Source organism: Bison bison, unplaced genomic scaffold (assembly GCF_000754665.1).
Source record: "Bison bison bison isolate TAMUID 2011002044 unplaced genomic scaffold, Bison_UMD1.0 scf7180017864371, whole genome shotgun sequence".
NCBI classification, from domain to species: domain Eukaryota; kingdom Metazoa; phylum Chordata; class Mammalia; order Artiodactyla; family Bovidae; genus Bison; species Bison bison.
The window spans coordinates 14,062,071-14,081,036 of NW_011494943.1; the positions used below are offsets into that span (position 1 = coordinate 14,062,071).

Below are 18,966 nucleotides of genomic sequence, written 5' to 3' on the forward strand. Positions count from 1 at the left end.
TGCCAACATCCGCTGGATCATGGAAAAAGCAATAGAGTTCCAGAAAAACGTCTATTTCTGTTTTATTGACTATGCCAAAGCCTTTGACTGTGGATCACAATAAATTGGAAAATTCTGAAAGAGATGGGAATACCAGACCAACTGACCTGCCTCTTGAGAAACCTATATGCAGGTCAGGAAGCAACAGTTAGAGCTGGACATGGAACAACAGACTGGTTCCAGATAGGAAAAGGAGTACGTCAAGGCTGTATATTGTCACCCTGTTTATTTAACTTCTATGCAGAGTACATCATGAGAAAGGCTGGACTGGAAGAAGCACAAGCTGGAATCAAGATTGCTGGGAGAAATATTAATAACCTCAGATATGCAGATGACACCACCCTTATGGCAGAAAGTGAAGAGGAACTAAAAAGCCTCTTGATGAAAGTGAAAGAGGAGAGTGGAAAAGTTGGCTTAAAGCTCAACATTCAGAAAACGAAGATCATGGCATCTGGTTCCATCACTTCATGGGAAATAGATGGGGAAAGAGTGGAAACAGTGTCAGACTTTATATTTTGGGGCTCCAAAATCACTGCAGATGGTGATTGCAGCCATGAAATTAGAAGACTCTTACTCCTTGGAAAGTTATGACCAACCTAGATAGCATATTCAAAAGCAGAGACTTTGCCAACAAAGGTCTGTCTAGTCAAGGTTATGGTTTTTCCCGTGGTCACGTATGGATGTCAGAGTTGGACTGTGAAGAAAGTTGAGCGCCAAAGAATTGATGCTTTTGAACTGTGGTGTTGGAGAAGACTCTCGAGAGTCCCTTGGATTGCAAGGAAATCCAACTAGTCCAGTCTAAAGGAGATCAGTCCTGGGTGTTCTTTGAAAGGAATGATGCTAAAGCTGCAACTCCAGTACTTTGGCTACCTCATGCAAAGAGTTGACTCATTGGAAAAGACTCTGATGGTGGGAGGGATTAGGGGCAGGAGGAGAAGGGGACACCAGAGGATGAGATGGCTGGATGGCATCACTGACTCGATGGACGTGAGTCTAGGTGAACTCCGGGAGTTGGTGATGGACAGGGAGGCCTGGCGTGCTGCGATTCATGGGGTCGCAGAGTCGGACACGACTGAGCGACTGAACTGACCTGAAACTTTTATGAACCCTTTTTGTTTTCATTTTCTACCTGGGACATCCTGTTGAAAATAGCTAGTAGGGGGTTGGTTGGAAATAATGTCTCTGGGGTTATGAAGAGAGGTCTGGGTAGAGAAATGCATTTAGAAGTCATTGATATTTGGGTGGTAATTGAGTCCACTGATAATTAAGGGAAAGCAGGAGAATCTGTTGAGGACTAAACTTTGGGGAATTAAGAGAGATGTATGGCAGAGGAACACCAGTCAGGGACAATGAATCGTTTGGCAGAAGGAAGTTTAGAAGGGTGTTGTGGCCAAATATGTCAGATGTTTTCAGAGACAGGCTGGATAAAACAGGTGATACGTTATAGCACTTTCTGTCTCACCTATCAGTTGATGTTGAGTTTGCAGTTAATTTAATAACCTTATTTAATCTTAGTCTATATTTAGACTATAACATGATGCTTCCTGTTAGCTTATGTATTGAAAAAATTAAAACAAATCATTGAAGCAGTTAAAAGTAAGAAACTGTAGAACATATTTTCTAAACACTACATAATTTCAAATATGCAGAAAAGCTGAAAGAATAGTACAGTGAACACCCAGTATACCTTTCTCTTGAATTCACCAATTTTTTAAAAAACATTTTTGCTATATTTACTTTCTCAGTCTTTTAAATTTTTCTTTTTGCTGAACTGTTTGACAGTAAATTGCAGGCATCATGACATTTCACTTCTAGATTCTGCAGCATACTCAAGACATTTAATTTAACACAGATATAATATTCCATTTCAAATTTTCCTAATTGCCCTTTACTGCTGTTTTGTCTTTTTGTTTATCCAGGATTCATTCAAGGGTCATGTGTTGCTTTTAGCTGACATCTCTTTTGTTCCTTTAATCTAAAGCTGTCCTGTCCCTTTTGGAGAGGGAAAGGTTCTTTTGTGACAATGACTTTTTGGGTTTTTTTTGGCCACGTCGTTCAGCTTGTAGGATCTTAGTTCCCTGACCAGGAATCAAACCCAGCCCCTCAGCAGAGGAAGCATGGAATCCTAACCACTAGGTCACCGGGGAATCCCCAGCAATGACATTTCTTAATTGTCTAGGCCAGTTGTCTTCAGAGCGTCTCACTGTTTGGGTTTATCTGATTGCTCGTTATAGACTCAGTTTAGATGTTTTTGGTGGGAATTCTGTGTAAGTGATGTTGTGTCTTCCTTTGCGCGTCTCAGCAGAAGGCATGTCATCAGTTTGTCCCATTATTGACAATAAGTTTGATCACTTTGTAAAGGTTGAGTCTGCCTTTTAAAGGTTCCTTTCCCTTTGAAAGGAACAGGTAATTTATGAGGTGATATTATGGTGAGAATATCCCATTGTCCATCAGGCTCTCACCCAGTGGTTTTAGCATTCATTCAGGCCTTGCCTGAATCGGTTATTACACTCGTGATTGCATAATGATTTTTTTCTGATTTTTCATTCTTTCATATATTAGCATTTGAAGAGCTCTCCCTTCCTTTCTTTTGAGTGTTACTGTGGACTGATAGATTCTTTTTTAATTCATTGTGAAAACTTAAGAGATTTTTATGTCATAATAGTTTTTGTGCCAGATATTTAAGAAGCAAGATTCTTTGGTAATGTTACTTATAATGTTTCTGAACTGTTCTAGAAACGTTTTATTTGGAGAAGAAACTAAAGAGGTATAATACTATGTAAAATTTTTATTTTTCAAAGGCTAAAAGAGATTAGTAAATGAATTCTTCAACTTTTGTTGAAGCCAGAATTTCACCTTTTCTACTATAGTGAAATTTCTTGACTATACAGAAAGTAGCATATTCAGAAATGGTTGAAGAACCATTGAGTTCAGTGGTAAGTCCCACTCCAGTATCCATGGGCAGAGGAGCCTGGTGGGCTACAGTCCATGGGGTTGCAGAGTCGGACCCAACTGAGCTCATAGTGGTGCTAATTTTCAGGGGCTTCCTTAGTGGCTCAGATGGTAAGGGATCCGCCTGCAATGCAGAGACCTGGGTTAGATCCCTGGGTGGGTGAGATCCCCTGGAGAAGAGAATGGCTGCCCACTCCAATATTCTTGTCTGGAGAATCCCATGGACAGAGGAGCCTGGTGGGCTGCTATCCATGGAGTCGCAAAGAGCTGGACACGACTGAACAACTAAGCATACTATGGAAGTAAACTTCTCAAATATAAGAAACTTTCCTCTGAAAATAATTAGAAAATATTTCAGGCATTCAAATAAGTTTGAAAAATAAGATAATGTACACTCTTTAACACCCTAGCCAGATTTCGTAAATACTGACATTTGCTCCGTATTTGTTCCAGTTCTGTCTATTTTAAGAGAATATTAGAGGTTAACATTCTCTCTCCTTTTCCCTTCCTTGCTCCTCCAGAGGTATTTATTTTCCTGAAGTTGGTGTGTTTTATACTTGTCCTGTATATGTTTATGGACTTCCCTGGTGGCTCATACGGTAAAGAGTCTGCCTTCAATGCGGGAGACCTGGGTTTGATCCCTGGGTTGGGAAGATCCCCTGGAGAAGGAACTCCAGTATTCTTGCCTGGAGAATTCCATGGACAGGGAAGCCTGGCAGTTTACAGTCCATGGCGTTGCGAACAGTCGGACACGACTGAGCAACTTCCACTTTCACTTACGTATGTTTATATGCCATTATTGTTTTATGTTTAAAATTTTTACGTAGATGGTCTTTGGGTGTTTAATTAACTTGCTTGTTTCACTTTTTAAAAAGTATTCATTGTTCGTGTTGATACACCTAGTTCATTTGTTTTTAAATACTATGTAGTATTCCATTATATTTATCCATTTCCTCCTGATGAACATTTAGGTTATTTCCAGTTTTGGGGGTGCTTCTTTAGAGCGCGTATCGTGTACTCTTATCAATTCTTAAATCTATATGTAGGTGTATATTTTTATATGGGTTTCTTTATCTGAGGCTTACATCTTTATTTCAGTTTTGATAGACTCCTTATTTTGCTGGGATTTCACAGAGAATGCTGTTAGTATTTTGCAGTTGTTTTAAAGGGAGGGACTACTGAAATGTGTTTTAGCCTTGTGTTGTTAACCCAGTGGGGTAGGGTTGTGGAGTAGTCCCTAGATACATTTCCAGACCAGGGTTCTCCAAAGAACTTTCTGTGGTGATGGAAATGTTCTGTATATGTACTGTCCAGTCTGGTAAGCCACTAACCATACATGGCTATTAAGCACTTGAAATGATGCCTTTTGTTAAAATTTTTGCTTTAGATGTCCCAACTTTCTAACTCTGTCATTGATCTCCTTTAGCTGCTATTTCTGCCACCTGCACAAAGGACTCTTGTTATTTCTCTTGCCTTTTACCTGAGAGGTTGACGCCAGTGGTTTTTTAACAATAGGGGAGAAAGTCTAATGCAGTAAAGAGCATAAGCTTAAGAGACCGGTGGACTTCTCCTTTACTGTAACTCTTAGTGGCACAGACTGTTACCTTGGACCAGTCATTCAGCCTTTCTACATGCATCTTTAAAAGGAGATGATAATAATAATATCTAGTTCATGGAGTTGATGTGGAGATAATGCATTTAAATGTGTTTATTAGCACAGTTCCTTTCTCTGGCGTATAGGAAGCCCTTGTGAAAGCTAGCTGCTCCTATTTTTCCTGTTATTACTAAAATGGGAGGATAGGGAATGGAGACAAAGGAGATTCACTGGAAGAGCACAAACTTGTGAGTAATAATCTTAAAGCTAGATTGAGACACTATTCCAGATCAAAGGGAGATATCCTTGTTACTTTGGACAAATTAGTTTCATAATTTTAAAAAAAGTGTGTGTTAGTTGCTCAGTGGCGTCTAACTCTTTGCAACCCCATGGACAGTAACCTGCCAAGCTCTTCTGTTGATGGAGTTCTCCAGGCACGAATACTGGAGTGATTAGCCATTACCTTCTCCAGGGGATCTTACTGACCCAGAGATCGAACCTGGCTCTCCTGCATTGCAGGCAAGATTCTTTACTGCCTGAGCCACCAGGGGAGCCCAATTTTAAGAAGATGACTAGTAAATAGATTGTTGTTCAGTTGCTAAGTCGTGTCTGACTCTTTGCGACCTCATGGACTATAGCCCACCAGGCTCCTCTGTCCATGGGATTTCCCACGCAAGAATACTGGAGTGAGTTGCAATTTCCTTCTCCAGGGAATTTTCCTGACCCAGGGACTGAACTCCAGTCTCCTGTATTGGCAGGGGACTTCTTTACCACTGAGCCACCTGGGAAGCCCGGTAAACATATTACAGAGTATTTTGTTATGCCATTCATGGTTTATGTGTAACATTAGATTAAAGAATGAGACTTGATTAGATACTGAATATTAACTTCTGTTGGAAACAAACTTCACTTACCCAGTACACCAATACTGAGTGTACATCTTTCTTCCCTCAGATAGCAGTTAGAAATAGGGAGACAACATTTTTTTCCATAGAAGCACATATATATAGAGTTACGGGGTTGAAAAGTCTGAAAATATTGTAAATATCCTTCTTAGTATTAATACAGTAAAAATGTGTAAGCCAAACTGAAACATCTGCAGTGGCATCTGGATTTTAATCTTGGCCTGACTGTACCCCTGAATCTCTGCCCTTTGTAGGTAGTTTTGCTTTTGGGTATCATTTGTTGAACACTTTTTTACAGTAAAACATGGTCTGTGCTCTCAAGAAGTTAACACATGAGCTGAGGACCCGTGAGTAATTGCCTGTAGTATAAACGTGCTCATGCTATAACAGAGAGCTGTACAAAGTGTCAGAGAAGCACCGGGCCCAGAGGCCCAGAAGACGGAAAGGTAACATATGATCAGGGCCTTGAAAAAGGTCTAGGATTTCTCCCAGCTTCAGCAAATGAAGGCAATATCTATTTAAAATGTATAGACAAGTTTTTAAATGAAAACAATGGGAAATTAACAAATACAGATTGTGCCCACAGTGTATATTTAAAAAACCCAGGCGTGTAGAAAAGGACCCCAAGCAACAGTTAACACTTAAGTGTTATTGACCAGTTCTTCCAGAGAGCTCAGAGAAGAGGTGTCCCCAACCCTATCAAGTAAACTTCTATTATGGAATTCAGAGGAGTGGAAAGTGTTGCCTCAGCAACTGCCAGGTTATTTAAATAGTGTACATAAAAACATAATTCTTCTTAAGGTAATAATCTGTCACATGGGCCAGAATCCTTGTTGTTCAGTCAAGAAACTCTCTCCCTTAAGCCAGTCTGTGTTGGAAATACATTGACAGATTCCTGGTCTTTGGTTCCCCTCCCCACTCCACCCCCACTCCCCATGCAGACCACTTTCCATCCTTAGCATTTTCTCTTTGTGGTCTTATTAATGTCTTTGATTAGGCTTCAGTTTCCTTTCACACCAGTCCTCTTCTAATCGTGCCTTGGGGCGGCCTCTTAGCTTTCTTGCCTTGAGTTTCCACAAAAGCTCTACTTTTTGCTTGGTAGGGGGAATATCCAATTTCAGTAAAGCCCTAATTTTCAAACTTTACTGCACATGGGAATTATCTGGGGAGAAAGATTAAAAATACAGATTACTGAGCTTCACCTGGGGTTCTGTAAATTTGAGTTGCATTTTGATACTCTACTCTTAACAGTTTCGGTTCAGTTTAACAGTTTCGGTTCAGTTCAGTTCATTCACTCAGTCGTGTGCAACTCTTTGCGACCCCATGGCTGGCAGCACACCAGGCTTCCCTGTCTATCACCAACTCCCAGAGTTTGCTCAAACTCTTGTCTGTCAATTCGGTGATGCCATCCAACCTTCCCATCTTCTGTCATTCCCTTCTCCTGCCTTCAGTCTTTCCCAGCATCAGGGTCTTTTCCAATGAGTCAGTTCTTCTCGTCAGGGGGCCAAAGTATTGGAACTTTAGCATCAGTCCTTACGATGAATATTCAGGACTGATTTCCTTTAGGATTGACTGGTTTGATCTCCTTGCAGTCCAAGGGACTCTGAAGAGTCTTCTCCAACACCGCAGTTCAAAAGCACCAGTTCTTCGGCACTCCACTTTCTATATGGTCCAACACTCACATCTGTACATGACTACTGGAAAAACCATAAGTCACCTTCGCAAAGAGTCGGACGTGACTGAGCGACTTCACCTTCACCTTCACCTCACTGGAAAAACCATAGCTTTGACTAGAAGGACTTTGTTGTTAAAGAAACATCTCGGCTTTTAAATATGCTGTCTAGGTTTGTCATAGCTTTTCTTCCAAGGAGCAAGTGTCTTTTAATTTCGTGGCCGCAGTCACCCTCTGCAGTGATTTTGGAGTCCCCCAAAATAAATTCTGTCACTGTTTCCATTGTTTCCCCATCTATTTGCCATGAAGTGATGGGACTGGATGCCATGATCTTAGTTTTTTGAATGTTTAGTTTTAAGCCAGCTTTTTCACTCTCCTCTTTCATTTTCATCAAGAGGCTCTTTAGTTCCTCTTCGCTTTCTGCCACAAGGATGGGGTCATCTGCATATCTGAGGTTATTGGTATTTCTCCCAGCAATCTTGATTCCAGCTTGTGCTTCATCCAGCCTAGCATTTTGCATGATGTACTCTGCATAGAAGTTAAGTAAGCAAGGTGACAATATACAGCCTTGACGTACTCTTATCCCAGTTTGGAACCAGTCCGTTGTTCCATGTCTGGTTCTAACTGTTGCTTCCTGACTTGCATACAGATTTCTCAGGAACCAGGTAAGGTGGTCTGGTATTCCCATCTCTTGAAGAATTTTCCGCAGTTTGTTGTGGTCCACACAGTCAAAGGCTTTGGCATAGTCAATGAAACAGAAGTAGATGTTTTTCTGGAACTCTCTTGCTTTTTCAGTGATCCAGTGGATGTTGGCAATTTGATCTCTGGTTTGTCTGCCTTTTCTAAATCCAGCTTGAATATCTGGAAGTTCTCTCTCAGTTCACTCAGTACTATTGAAACCTAGCTTGGAGAATTTTGAGCATTACTTTGCTAGCGTGTGAGATGAGTGCAATTGTGCAATAGTTTGAATATTCTTTGACATTGCCTTTCTTTGGGATTGGAATGAAAATTGACCTTTTCCAGTCCTGTGGCCACTGCTGAGTTTTCTGAATTTGCTGGCATACTGAGTGCAGCACTTTCACAGCATCATCTTTTAGAATTTGAAATAGCTCAACTGGAATTCCATCACCTCTTCTAGTTTCATTTGAAGTCATGCTTCCTAAGGCCCACTTGATTTCGCACTCCAGGATGTCTGGCTCTAGGTGAGTGATCACACCATCATGGTTGTCTGGGTCTTTAAGATCTTTTTTGTATAGTTCTCCTGTGCTTTCTTTAACAGTGTACCATGTGATTTTGCTGTACTTCTAGTTTTAGGATGGATAGTTTCAAGGCAGCGTCTCAAACTTTATATTTTGGCCACTCTGGACAAGCATGCTGTGCTGTGCTCAGTTGTGTCCAAGTCTTTGTGGCCGTGGACTGTAGGCTGCCAGGTCCTCTATCCATGGGATTTCCCAGGCAAGAATACTGGAGTTGGTTACCATTTCCTCCTCCAGGAGATCTTCCTGACCTAGGGATCGAATCCACATCTCCTGCGTCTCCTGTCTTGGCAGGTGGATTCTTTACCACTGAGCCACCAGGGAAGCCCCTGTGAGGCAGGCAGGATCCAACTAGGGATGGAACCAGTGCCCCCCTCCGTGGAAGTGCCGAGTCCTAACCACTGGATGTCAGGAAATTCCTGAGAAGTGTTTTTCAGATTGTGGGCTGCATGCAGCATGTTTTAAAAGCAGAAAAAGAATGGAATAGAAGGTATTAAAATGGGATGGAAGAGAAGATATTAGTCTAAGTGAAAGTGAAAGAAAGTGAAAGTCACTCAGTCGCGTCCGACTCTTTGTGACCCCATGGACTGTATAGTCCATGGAATTCTCCAGGCCAGAATGTTGGAGTGGGTAGCTGTTCCCTTCTCCAGGGGATCTTCCCAACCCAGGGATTGAACCCAGGTCTCCCACATTTCAAGTGGTTTCTTTACCAGTTGAGCCACAAGGGAAGCCCAAGAATACTGGAGTGGGTAGCCTATCCCTTCTCCAGTGGATCTTCCTGAGCCAGGAATCAAACCAGGGTCTCCTGCATTGCAGGTGGATCTTTTACCATCTGAGCTATGAGGAAAGCTAGGAGTAGTGCTTAAAAGACTTTACTTTTGGGCTATATACTAGATTGAGATATAAAATGTATTCTTACTTTGGGTCATGGACAAAAAGTTTGCAGACTGCCCTCTCAAGGTTATGTGTATAGCCTTAACCTGACTCGTACTGACTTGCTCCCCAAAGTGGTGGTGCCACTTTAGGGTCCCGAAGATGATATATCAATGTTTCTGTTGTTATCTGTTCTTCTCAAAAGTTTGTTTGGATGGACTTTAAGATTTTTGTCTGTTGATGAGTATGAAACAGTATCTCATTGTGGTTTTACTCTGCCTTTTCTGGATAGCTAGTGAGGTTGACGTTAATCACTTTTTTCTTTAATACAGGAAAATTAATATAATTTATCTGCTAGATATTATATCAGTGTTGCAATGGTAATGAGGATAATCTTCAGTGGTATATTATAAATACATTTCCCTGAAGAGTGGAAATGACTTGACTTGCTAATACTAGTGATTGACAGTTGAGGGGCGTAAGTGGTTTAATTTTACGAGTTTTCTCTTTATACACTATGTTCTATGCTTAAACCTGAATCTTTGAATTTGGCATAATGACCTTATATTTGTATTCATACAAGACCATCAGTAGCCATTATTATTAGCATCATTTTATTGATTTGAATATTAATATTTTTATGTATTTGCATCGATAACCTGCCCAGTATTTTTCTTAAAATATTATAGTAAAAATGTATGCATATGATGTTGAAGACTCTAAAAGGATAAAAAAAACTGGCCTTTCTTCCTTCCTTTCCTCCATTTCTCCTCCCCAGGAGCAACTATGAAAAAGAGCCTTATATGACCTCTTAGATGGATATACTATATTGCTCTTCCCTCCCTTTTTTTGTTTGTTTCTAATTTCTTTTCTCAAATGACATTCTCTCATCATTTTGTAGCTGGCTTTTTCTTCTACTTAATAACATATCTTCAAGATTTTTTATTTCAACCCATATGAATATTACCTTATTCTTTTCAACTGCTATATTGGATGCTATTATCTACATGCATTGTAATTTATGATTTAAGTATTGATGTATATTTAGGTTAAACGAAAAAACCCACAAAATACACACAAACTGTTGCATTAAGTATTTTGTAATTATTTAAGTGCATGTGTCTGTTTATCTGTAGAATAACTTCTAGGAGGTGGAATTGCTGGGTCAAAGGGCTGTGCCTTCAGATAGATTTTTGCCAAATTGCCTTCTTAACAATTGAACTTATTTAAACTCTCCCAATAATACTTCAGAATGAACTGACCAGTATTTAATGTTAACTTTGAAAAGTGCTCACATTGTTCAGTATGTATATAGTCGTAGTTTGAATAGACCCTATTTTGTGGTTTCCAGCTAGATACTGGAGTGTAGAATTTGTGAGCCTTTTTTTGCCTTTCTCCTCTTACCTCTAAACCTAATAGAAAGCAGACATACTTTAGCTTAAGATAAAGCTAAATGAACTGTTAAATCAGAATACAGTGGTTATCCAAAATCTTGTAGAATCTGTGAAAGCTGATCCTTCAAAATTAGATGTTGGACAGTGTTTCTGTTACTGTCTAATTTACTACAGAAGAGTACTATCAACAGTCTTTTTTAGGAAAAAACATTAACTGCTCTCATTGATAGTCTTTAAATAGCAATTTTCTGAGTTTCTCATTATAAAAGATTGATATACTGTGTTAAATACTGTTTTAATCAGTTGCCTTTTTTTTTGCAAGTGACAGAAAACCAACATGTTCACTTTAAGCAAGCGACTTGCTTCAAGTCACACTTGGTTTGTGTGACTGGGAAGTTTGAGTGACAGCTTCTGCCGGTACTTTTCTCCCACTCCTGCTTCTTCTGTTTTCTTGTCTTTGTTCCTTTCTTCCACAAGGGAGGTAAAGGTGGGTTGGCCCCAGACCACCTCTGGCCACCATCTTGGAAAGAACGAGCTTCAGAGCACTTCTCACTCAGCATCTGAATATAAAACCTCAGGCAGGACTCTAGCTGGCCCGCAGTGCCAATGACCGGGAGAAGGAATACTGTGTGTGGGGACCCCATCAGAATCAGGTGGTGTAGGGGGGAGGTAAGTCTCTAAAGAGAGTGATGCTGGCAAATGCTGCCAGTAAAAGAAGCATGCCAAATCTTTCTTAGGTCTAAGAGGTGGGTGTTCAGCTGCAGAGGTGGAATAGATACCGTGAACAGGTAAATTATAAGGTAACAAATGGCTCAGAGAGGCGACAAGAATTCAGAAGAGTTTGGGGGAATTAGTCTTTTGCAGGAAATGGTACCAGAGTCAAATGTTACGGTGGCCATGTTATATTCCATACCACTTGATTTCTTGCTTCATAAGGTCACTTTTATCCATCTTTTTCTTTGTTCTCACAGCCAGACTCTGAATCCAGGTCTTTATTTTCTTGGTAGTTGCAGATGCCCTGTCTCTGATCTGTTCCCCTTGTCCTTTTCATTGTACACACTGAAACCAGAGAAGACTTTCTAGAACACTCTTCTCATGTCCCTGCCCTGCTCAGAAAGCCTGTAACAACCTTCATTACTGCCTGAATAAAGTGCTGTGCAAATGCCTACACCTAACATTTAAGGATCCCTGTGTTCTGGTCCTCGAACTACTTTTGCAACCTTTGCTTCTGCAATCCTTTGCTTGGACTCTGTTTGACAGCATTTTGCATAAACAGCCGAGAGGAACACAGGCACTATCTCTATAAGCAGGTTTGACTTGTATTTCTTCTCTTGGATTTGAGGGATTCCTCTAGGCTCAGTCTTCGCTGTAATCCCTTTCAGCTTTCTCTTATTTATACTTATGCAGCTGAGACCCAAATAATTTCCAGAAGACAGTGAAATGGACTGGATTACCATCATGATGCTTATCACTAATATGATGATTCCGTGATTTAGTTGAATCTGTGAAAATTGCATCTTTGTAGTAGATGAAAATTTGCTGAGATGAAGGAGGTTTCTTTACTTACTACGTAGGGTGGGTGCTCAGTCACTAAAAGTTGTGTCTAACTCTTTGCAACCCCATGAACTGTAGCCTGTCAGTCTCCTCCGTCCATGGGATTTCCCAGGCAAGAATACTGGAGCGGGTTGCCATTTCCTCCTCTAGGGGATCTTCCCGATCCAGGGATTGAACCTGCATCTTCTACTTGGCAGGTGGATTCTTTACCACTGAGCCACCAGGGAAACCCCTTACTATGTAGGCTCACCTGTGAAGTCTGGCCTAGGGTGATCCCTTGACCCTTTTTCTACAGAAAGTAATGGATATAGTCTTATTTGGAAAATCTTTCCAGTGAATGAATATGGGGAGTAGTGCTTTGTGTAAAAGCTCTTGGCCTCTTATATCCTTTAGTATACTTTCTTCCCCTGGTGTCCTGTACCCTTTTAGTTTGTACCTAATGAGAGTTAGCTGGACCTGAGGAGAGCTTAGGAATGGGGAACAGAAGAGGCAATCAAGAGGTGACCAGCAACCCAAAGCCATGGTTACCATAAAGCTTAATTGTGAAAAGTGAATTCAGTGTTAACTGATCTTGATAAAATTAATCCTTATATTTAAAAATACATTTCTTGTTCTGTAAACATCATTGGAGAGTGTAATAATACTAATGCAGGCATAGCATTTTAAGAGAAGCTTGTTTCTTCCCACAAATTTTCTTCTTAAAATACTTCATAGACTTTTTCAGAGGATTGACTAAATATGCATGCTTGTTATAAACTAAGCTCTCAAATGATATATATTGGTATATTTATTTACATCCATGGGTATTCCTAGGCTGGACATCGCAGCTCATCAGTTGGCAAACAGGCACCTGCTGTTGATGAATTTATGCTGACAAATTAGAGCCTGTTGTCTGTTTCTTAAGAGAACCCCCGACCTCATTTTCTCCCAGTATTGCAACCTTGCTTGCCTTCTCTCTTCCTTCTTCCTTTCTGTCTCAGCCCTAACCTTGAGCGTCACCGTGGCACTCAGGAAGAACTTCTGGCCAAGGAAAGGGCTGCGGCACCAGGGGCCTTCCTGTCTGGTTGCTGAGAGCCGTTTCTTAGTGCAGCGGGGCACCGTGCTGCGCCTGTCCTCTTGGAGATATCTTTTTTTCACTTATATTCTTGTCAGGTCTTTCACAAATACACTGTTAACTTTTTTTTTATTGTGGTTACCTGTAAACCAGTTAACCCCTCTAGGTAATTGAGAACTGAATATAATTGCAATATGTTTTTGTACTTCTAGTTTGGGATATAATGGGAAAACTTTGCATTTAGATTTTCTACAGACTTAAAGATCAGAGGTAAATCATTGCATCTTGGTGTTCTTTGAACTTGACAGTTATTAGAAAAATAGAAGTATGACATATCTCTTTTCGGAGATATACATCCAAACAGGAAAAACGGGAAAACCCATAGTTTGTGGAGGTTGAGGTGTTGATTTGTAACTATACCATTTCTTTCTTTACAGGTAGGCGAAAACCAAGAGTACATCGGCCTCGCTCTCCAATATTGGAAGAAAAAGACATCCCGCCCCTTGAATTTCCCAAGTCCTCTGAGGATTTAATGGTGCCTAACGAGCATATAATGAATGTTATTGCCATTTATGAGGTACTGCGGAACTTTGGCACGGTTCTAAGGTTATCTCCTTTTCGCTTCGAGGACTTCTGTGCGGCTCTGGTGAGTCAAGAGCAGTGCACACTTATGGCAGAGATGCACGTTGTGCTTTTGAAAGCAGTCTTGCGTGAGGAAGACACTTCCAATACTACCTTTGGGCCCGCCGATCTGAAAGACAGCGTGAATTCCACGCTGTATTTCATTGATGGCATGACGTGGCCAGAGGTGCTGCGGGTGTACTGTGAGAGTGACAAGGAGTACCATCACGTTCTTCCTTACCAAGAAGCGGAGGACTACCCTTACGGACCAGTGGAGAACAAAATCAAAGTTCTGCAGTTCCTAGTGGATCAGTTTCTCACCACCAACATCGCCCGTGAGGAGCTGATGTCTGAAGGGGTGATCCAGTACGACGACCACTGTCGGGTCTGTCACAAACTCGGGGATTTGCTTTGCTGCGAGACCTGCTCGGCGGTGTACCATTTGGAATGCGTGAAGCCGCCGCTCGAGGAGGTGCCGGAGGATGAGTGGCAGTGTGAAGTCTGTGTAGCACATAAGGTGCCTGGTGTGACTGACTGCGTTGCTGAAATCCAAAAAAACAAACCCTATATTCGACACGAACCTATCGGATATGACAGAAGTCGGAGGAAATACTGGTTCTTAAACCGGAGACTCATAATGTGAGTAAATCTGGTCTTAGATTTTTTTGTGTGTGTATTTAAAATTAAGCCAGCTTCCTTCATGATTGATGTAGCAGAGCTGTGCTGCCGATGTGATATAAAGTTTTGTGATTTAATACGGAGTTGTATGCGTGCGTGCTAAGTCGCTTCAGTATTGTCCGACGTTTTGCAACCCAGTGGACTGTATGTAGCCTGCCAGGATCCTCTGTCCATGGGATTCTCCAGGCAAGAATACTGGAGTGGATTGCCATGTCCTTCTCCAGGGGATCTTCTCCACCCAGGGATCAAACCTGTGTGTCCTACGTCTCCTGTATTGGCAGGTTGATTCTTTACCACTAGCACCATCTGGGAAGCCCAGTGAGTTGTATAGTTTAATAACTGCTAACTTGAAGGAATATGTGCATTAAAACAAGTTTTTACAATTGTAAGGACAGAAGGGTAGATGAGAAAAAGCAAAGTACACACCATTGTATTCAATACCTAGGATGGAAAAATTAATTACTTAAAATTACTTAAAGACATTAATTACTAGATGGAAGACCACATGCCACTGTGGGCCCTTCGCCCATTAGATTCCCTGCGCCGCCCCCCGGGATAGGCTCCATCCTCACTTTAGCGTTAGGATTTTCTTGCTTCTCTTTTTAGTTTTGCTGTATCTGTACGTGAAATGGAGCAGCAAGAACAAACCGGCTGTCTCAGGAAAGATCGGTGCGGTCACACTGATTGCAACCTCCCGGAAGATAAACCCAGCAAACTCATGGTCATAGTCTTGGCTTGTGCTTTCCCGAGGGTTTTCAAGAGATTGCTTCCAGGCAGGGCAGGGGGAAGAGTGGGGGAAAGTCTGGGGAAGCAGAGGGTTGAGCTCAGTGGGGGTGATGGACAGGTTTGCAGTGTGGACTTGGTTTTGGACAGCCTGTAGAGGTATGGTCAGAGAGAGCGGGCTGCTTTGTAGTTTCAGCTTCTAAAGTTTTCAGAGCCTTCTTCAAGCTCTCAGAACTAGGTCAAAGCAGAAAATTTGTCGTGGGATGAAATGAAAGAGAGGAGAGGAGAGAGGAAACTTCATCAGCATAAGGCCAGACCGGGCCAGATAGAGAGGAGGAGCTTAGCCAGGCCCACCCTTAGTTTTTAAAAGTGAGCGAATTTCAGAGTTTTGTGCCATTGTCGTCTTGCAGTGTTGCTGCTGAGAAATCTGAACCCATTCATTGATTCTTTGTGTCTAACCAGTTTGGAGTTACCTGGAAGCTTAATGACCCTTCCCTTTGCCTTGGTGTCTCCTGCAGCTGCAGAGTGACGCAGCCTCACGTGGGTCTGTTCTGTCCATTGTGTGTGGTGGGCACTTTCAGGCTGACGGTGGAGTCAGTTCCGAGAGCTTCCCTTGAGGACTTCCTCCTCTCCTATTCCCTGTTTCATTTTTCTTGAACTGTTGTTTTAGTGAATGTTGGACTTCCTGTTTTGGCCTTCTGATTTTATCTTTTCTCTCCAGTTTTCCTCTGTGTCTTCTTTGCAGTGTGTGGGTGTGTGTGTGCACGTATGCGTGTTGCTCAGTGTGTGTATGTGTTGCTCAGTTTTTCTGGAAGATTTTTCTGAAGATTGGTCTTCAAGCCCTAGTACTTATTTTTCCTTCCCTATCATATTTTTATTTTTTAAGAGCTCTTTTGTTCTTAAAATCATCCTCGTTTTTTAAAAATAACATGAAATCCTGGTCTTTTATTTTCTGGAAATAAAAATTCTCTTATTTTTGAAGATATTTTTGATCGTTCTTCATATATTTTTCCCCTCTGTGCGTGGTCTCTGTTTCTTCTAGTCTGCTTCTCCCTGCTGTTTGTTTCTTCCATCCTTAGATGTCTGTTAATCTTTAGTTTTTGCTCTTGATTGATTAACATTGTAGGATTCTACAGCTGATTGGAAGTTCTGAGCAAGTGGGTAGGCTGTGTCAATTTTGAGCTTAACCTTTAGGTGATTTTTCTTCATCTTTGCTCTTGGTGATCCCCACTGTCACTCACTATCTTTAGCCCTCCTCTTGAGCTTGTCAGGTGGTCCAGAGAGGCCTTTTGCGTGTCCTGCGTGGAGTGGAGCGTGAGGGTCTGGCTGGCTGGGTGGAGACGTGGGCTGCATTTACCATGCATGGCACATTTACTGTGTGCTTTGCTCTTTGTTCAGCCGCTCAGTTGTGTCTGATTCTTTGCGACCACGTGGACTGCAGCACGCCAGGCGTCCCTGTCCTTCACTATCTCCTGGAGTTTGCTCAGACTCATATCCATTAAGTTGATGATGCCATCCAATCATCATCCTCTGTTGTCCCCTTTTCCTCCTGCCCTTAATCATTCCCAGCATCAGGGTCTTTTTCCAGTGAGTTGGCTCTTTGCATCAGGTGGCCAAAGTATTGGAGCTTTAGCATCAGTCCTTCCAATGAATATTCCGGGTTGATTTCCTTTAGTATTGACTGGTTGGATCTCCTTGCAGCCCAAGGGACTCTCAAGGGACTCCCAAGGGACTTCTCCATACCATGTGCACAGCCACTTGGTTCCTTGGTTTTCTGTACGGTACCTTTGTTCCCGGTGTCCCCCGGTCCGGAGAACCTCACTTTTACCTCCTGTAGTAATTAAGCCTTTAGTGGCTTAAAGTGGATAGGTAAGTGGTCTCTAGATCTGCTCCTGAAGCAGCTGTCAAGCCCTTCTCTGTTGTCGATACTCCCTCCGCATTTCAGTGTCTTCTGAGGATTGTGATTGCTGGGTCTCAGCTCCACCCTTTATATTTCAGGTGGCACTTTCTTGGCTCTGTTGAAGGCAGTTATCACTTGTCCATTTGCTTTCCTGCTTCCAGTTTTTGTTGTTGTTATTTTTATTTTCTCTAATCTTTTGTTTTTAAAATCTTTTTTGGAGTATAGTTGATTAACAGTTTAATGTTAGTTTCAGGTGTACCACAAAGTGAATCAGTTACACGCATACAGATACCTGCTTTTTTAAAAGTTCTTTTCCCATATATGCCATTACAGAGTATTGAGTAGAGTTCCCTTTGCTGTACTGCGGGTCCTTATTAGTTAGCTGCTGTGTGTATAGTAGTGTACATGTGTCAGTCCCAGTTTCCAGTTTACCCCCCTCACTGTTGCCCACTGGTAACCATGCATTTGTTTTCTCCATCTGTAGTGCTGTTTCTGTTTCATAGACCAGCTCATTTGTACCCTTTATTTAGATTCCATATGTAAGCGATATCATATGGTGTTTGTTGTTCTCTGACTTACTTCACTTAGCTTAAGAGTCTCTGGTTCCACCCATGTTGCTGCAAAATGGCATATTTCGTTCTTTTTAGAAAAATATGTATTTATTTGGTTGTGTCAGGTCTTAATTGCAGCAGTTGGGATCTTCATTACATCACGTGGGATCTTTTGTTGTGGCTCATAGGCTCAGTAGCTCTGAGGCATGTGGGATTTTAGTTCTCTGACCAGGGATCAAACCCACGTCCTCTGCATTGCAAGAGAGATTCTTAACCACTGGACTACCAGGGAAGTCCTTACTTCATTTTTTTTTTAATGGCTGAGTAATATTCCATTGTATGTATGTGCCTCATCTTCTTTATCCATTCTTCTGTGAATGGGCATCTAGATTACTTCTTTTGTCCTGGCAGTTCAGTGCTGCGGTGAACACGAGGGTGCATGTATCTTTTTGAATTATGATTATCTAGTTTCTTTATTCTTTTATGTTTAGATCTTTTTTTAAAAATGCAGACACACTTTATAATTTTATTTATTTATTTGGCTGCGCTGGGTCTTCGTTGGTGCACGGGCTTTTCTCTAGTTGCAGCAAGCAGGGGTTGCTCTCTAGTTGCCGTGTGCGGGCTTCTCATTGCGGTGGCTTCTTTTGTTGTGGGTGCACGGGCTTCAGTAGCTGCTGTTCCCAGGCTCTAGATCACAGGCTCAATCATTGTGGCCCATGCATTTAGTTACTTTGAGGCATGTAAGATCCTCCAGGACCAGGGATCAAACCTGTGTCTCCTACACTAGCAAGCCAGTTCTTTACACTGAGCCACCAGGGAAGTACTCTAAGTGTACATCTTTAAAAATATTTCTTTAGCAGTTTTAAGAGGGTTTCAAGGGCCTTCCCTGGCGGCTCAGATGGTAAGAATCTGCCTGCAACACAGGAGACCTGGGTTCAGTCCCTGGGTTGGGAAGATCCCCTGGAGGACGGCATGGCAACCCGCTCCAGCGTTCTTGCCTGGAGAATCCCGTGGACTAAGGTGCCTGGTGGGCCACAGTCCATGGGGTCACAAAGAGACACGGCTGAGCGGCTCAGCACAGCACCCAGCAAGAGGGTTTCAAGGGACAGGGAATGAGACCTGCGGATTCAGTCTGTTCCTTAATCCAGACACTGATGTGAGACACAGTGTATTATGTTTTTAAATGTTATTTTGTGTTTT

The 18,966-nt window shown here is 41.8% G+C and overlaps 1 protein-coding gene across 1 annotated transcript in view; it reads left to right on the forward strand.

Moving 5' to 3' along the window:
* Nucleotides 1–18,966, forward strand: part of BPTF (bromodomain PHD finger transcription factor) — a 146,424-nt gene that overhangs the window by 40,019 nt on the left and 87,439 nt on the right. The window contains exon 4 of the mRNA XM_010856556.1: nt 13,679–14,553. Coding sequence (XP_010854858.1) covers nt 13,679–14,553 — 875 coding nt within the window. The remainder of the gene's footprint in view (nt 1–13,678; nt 14,554–18,966) is intronic.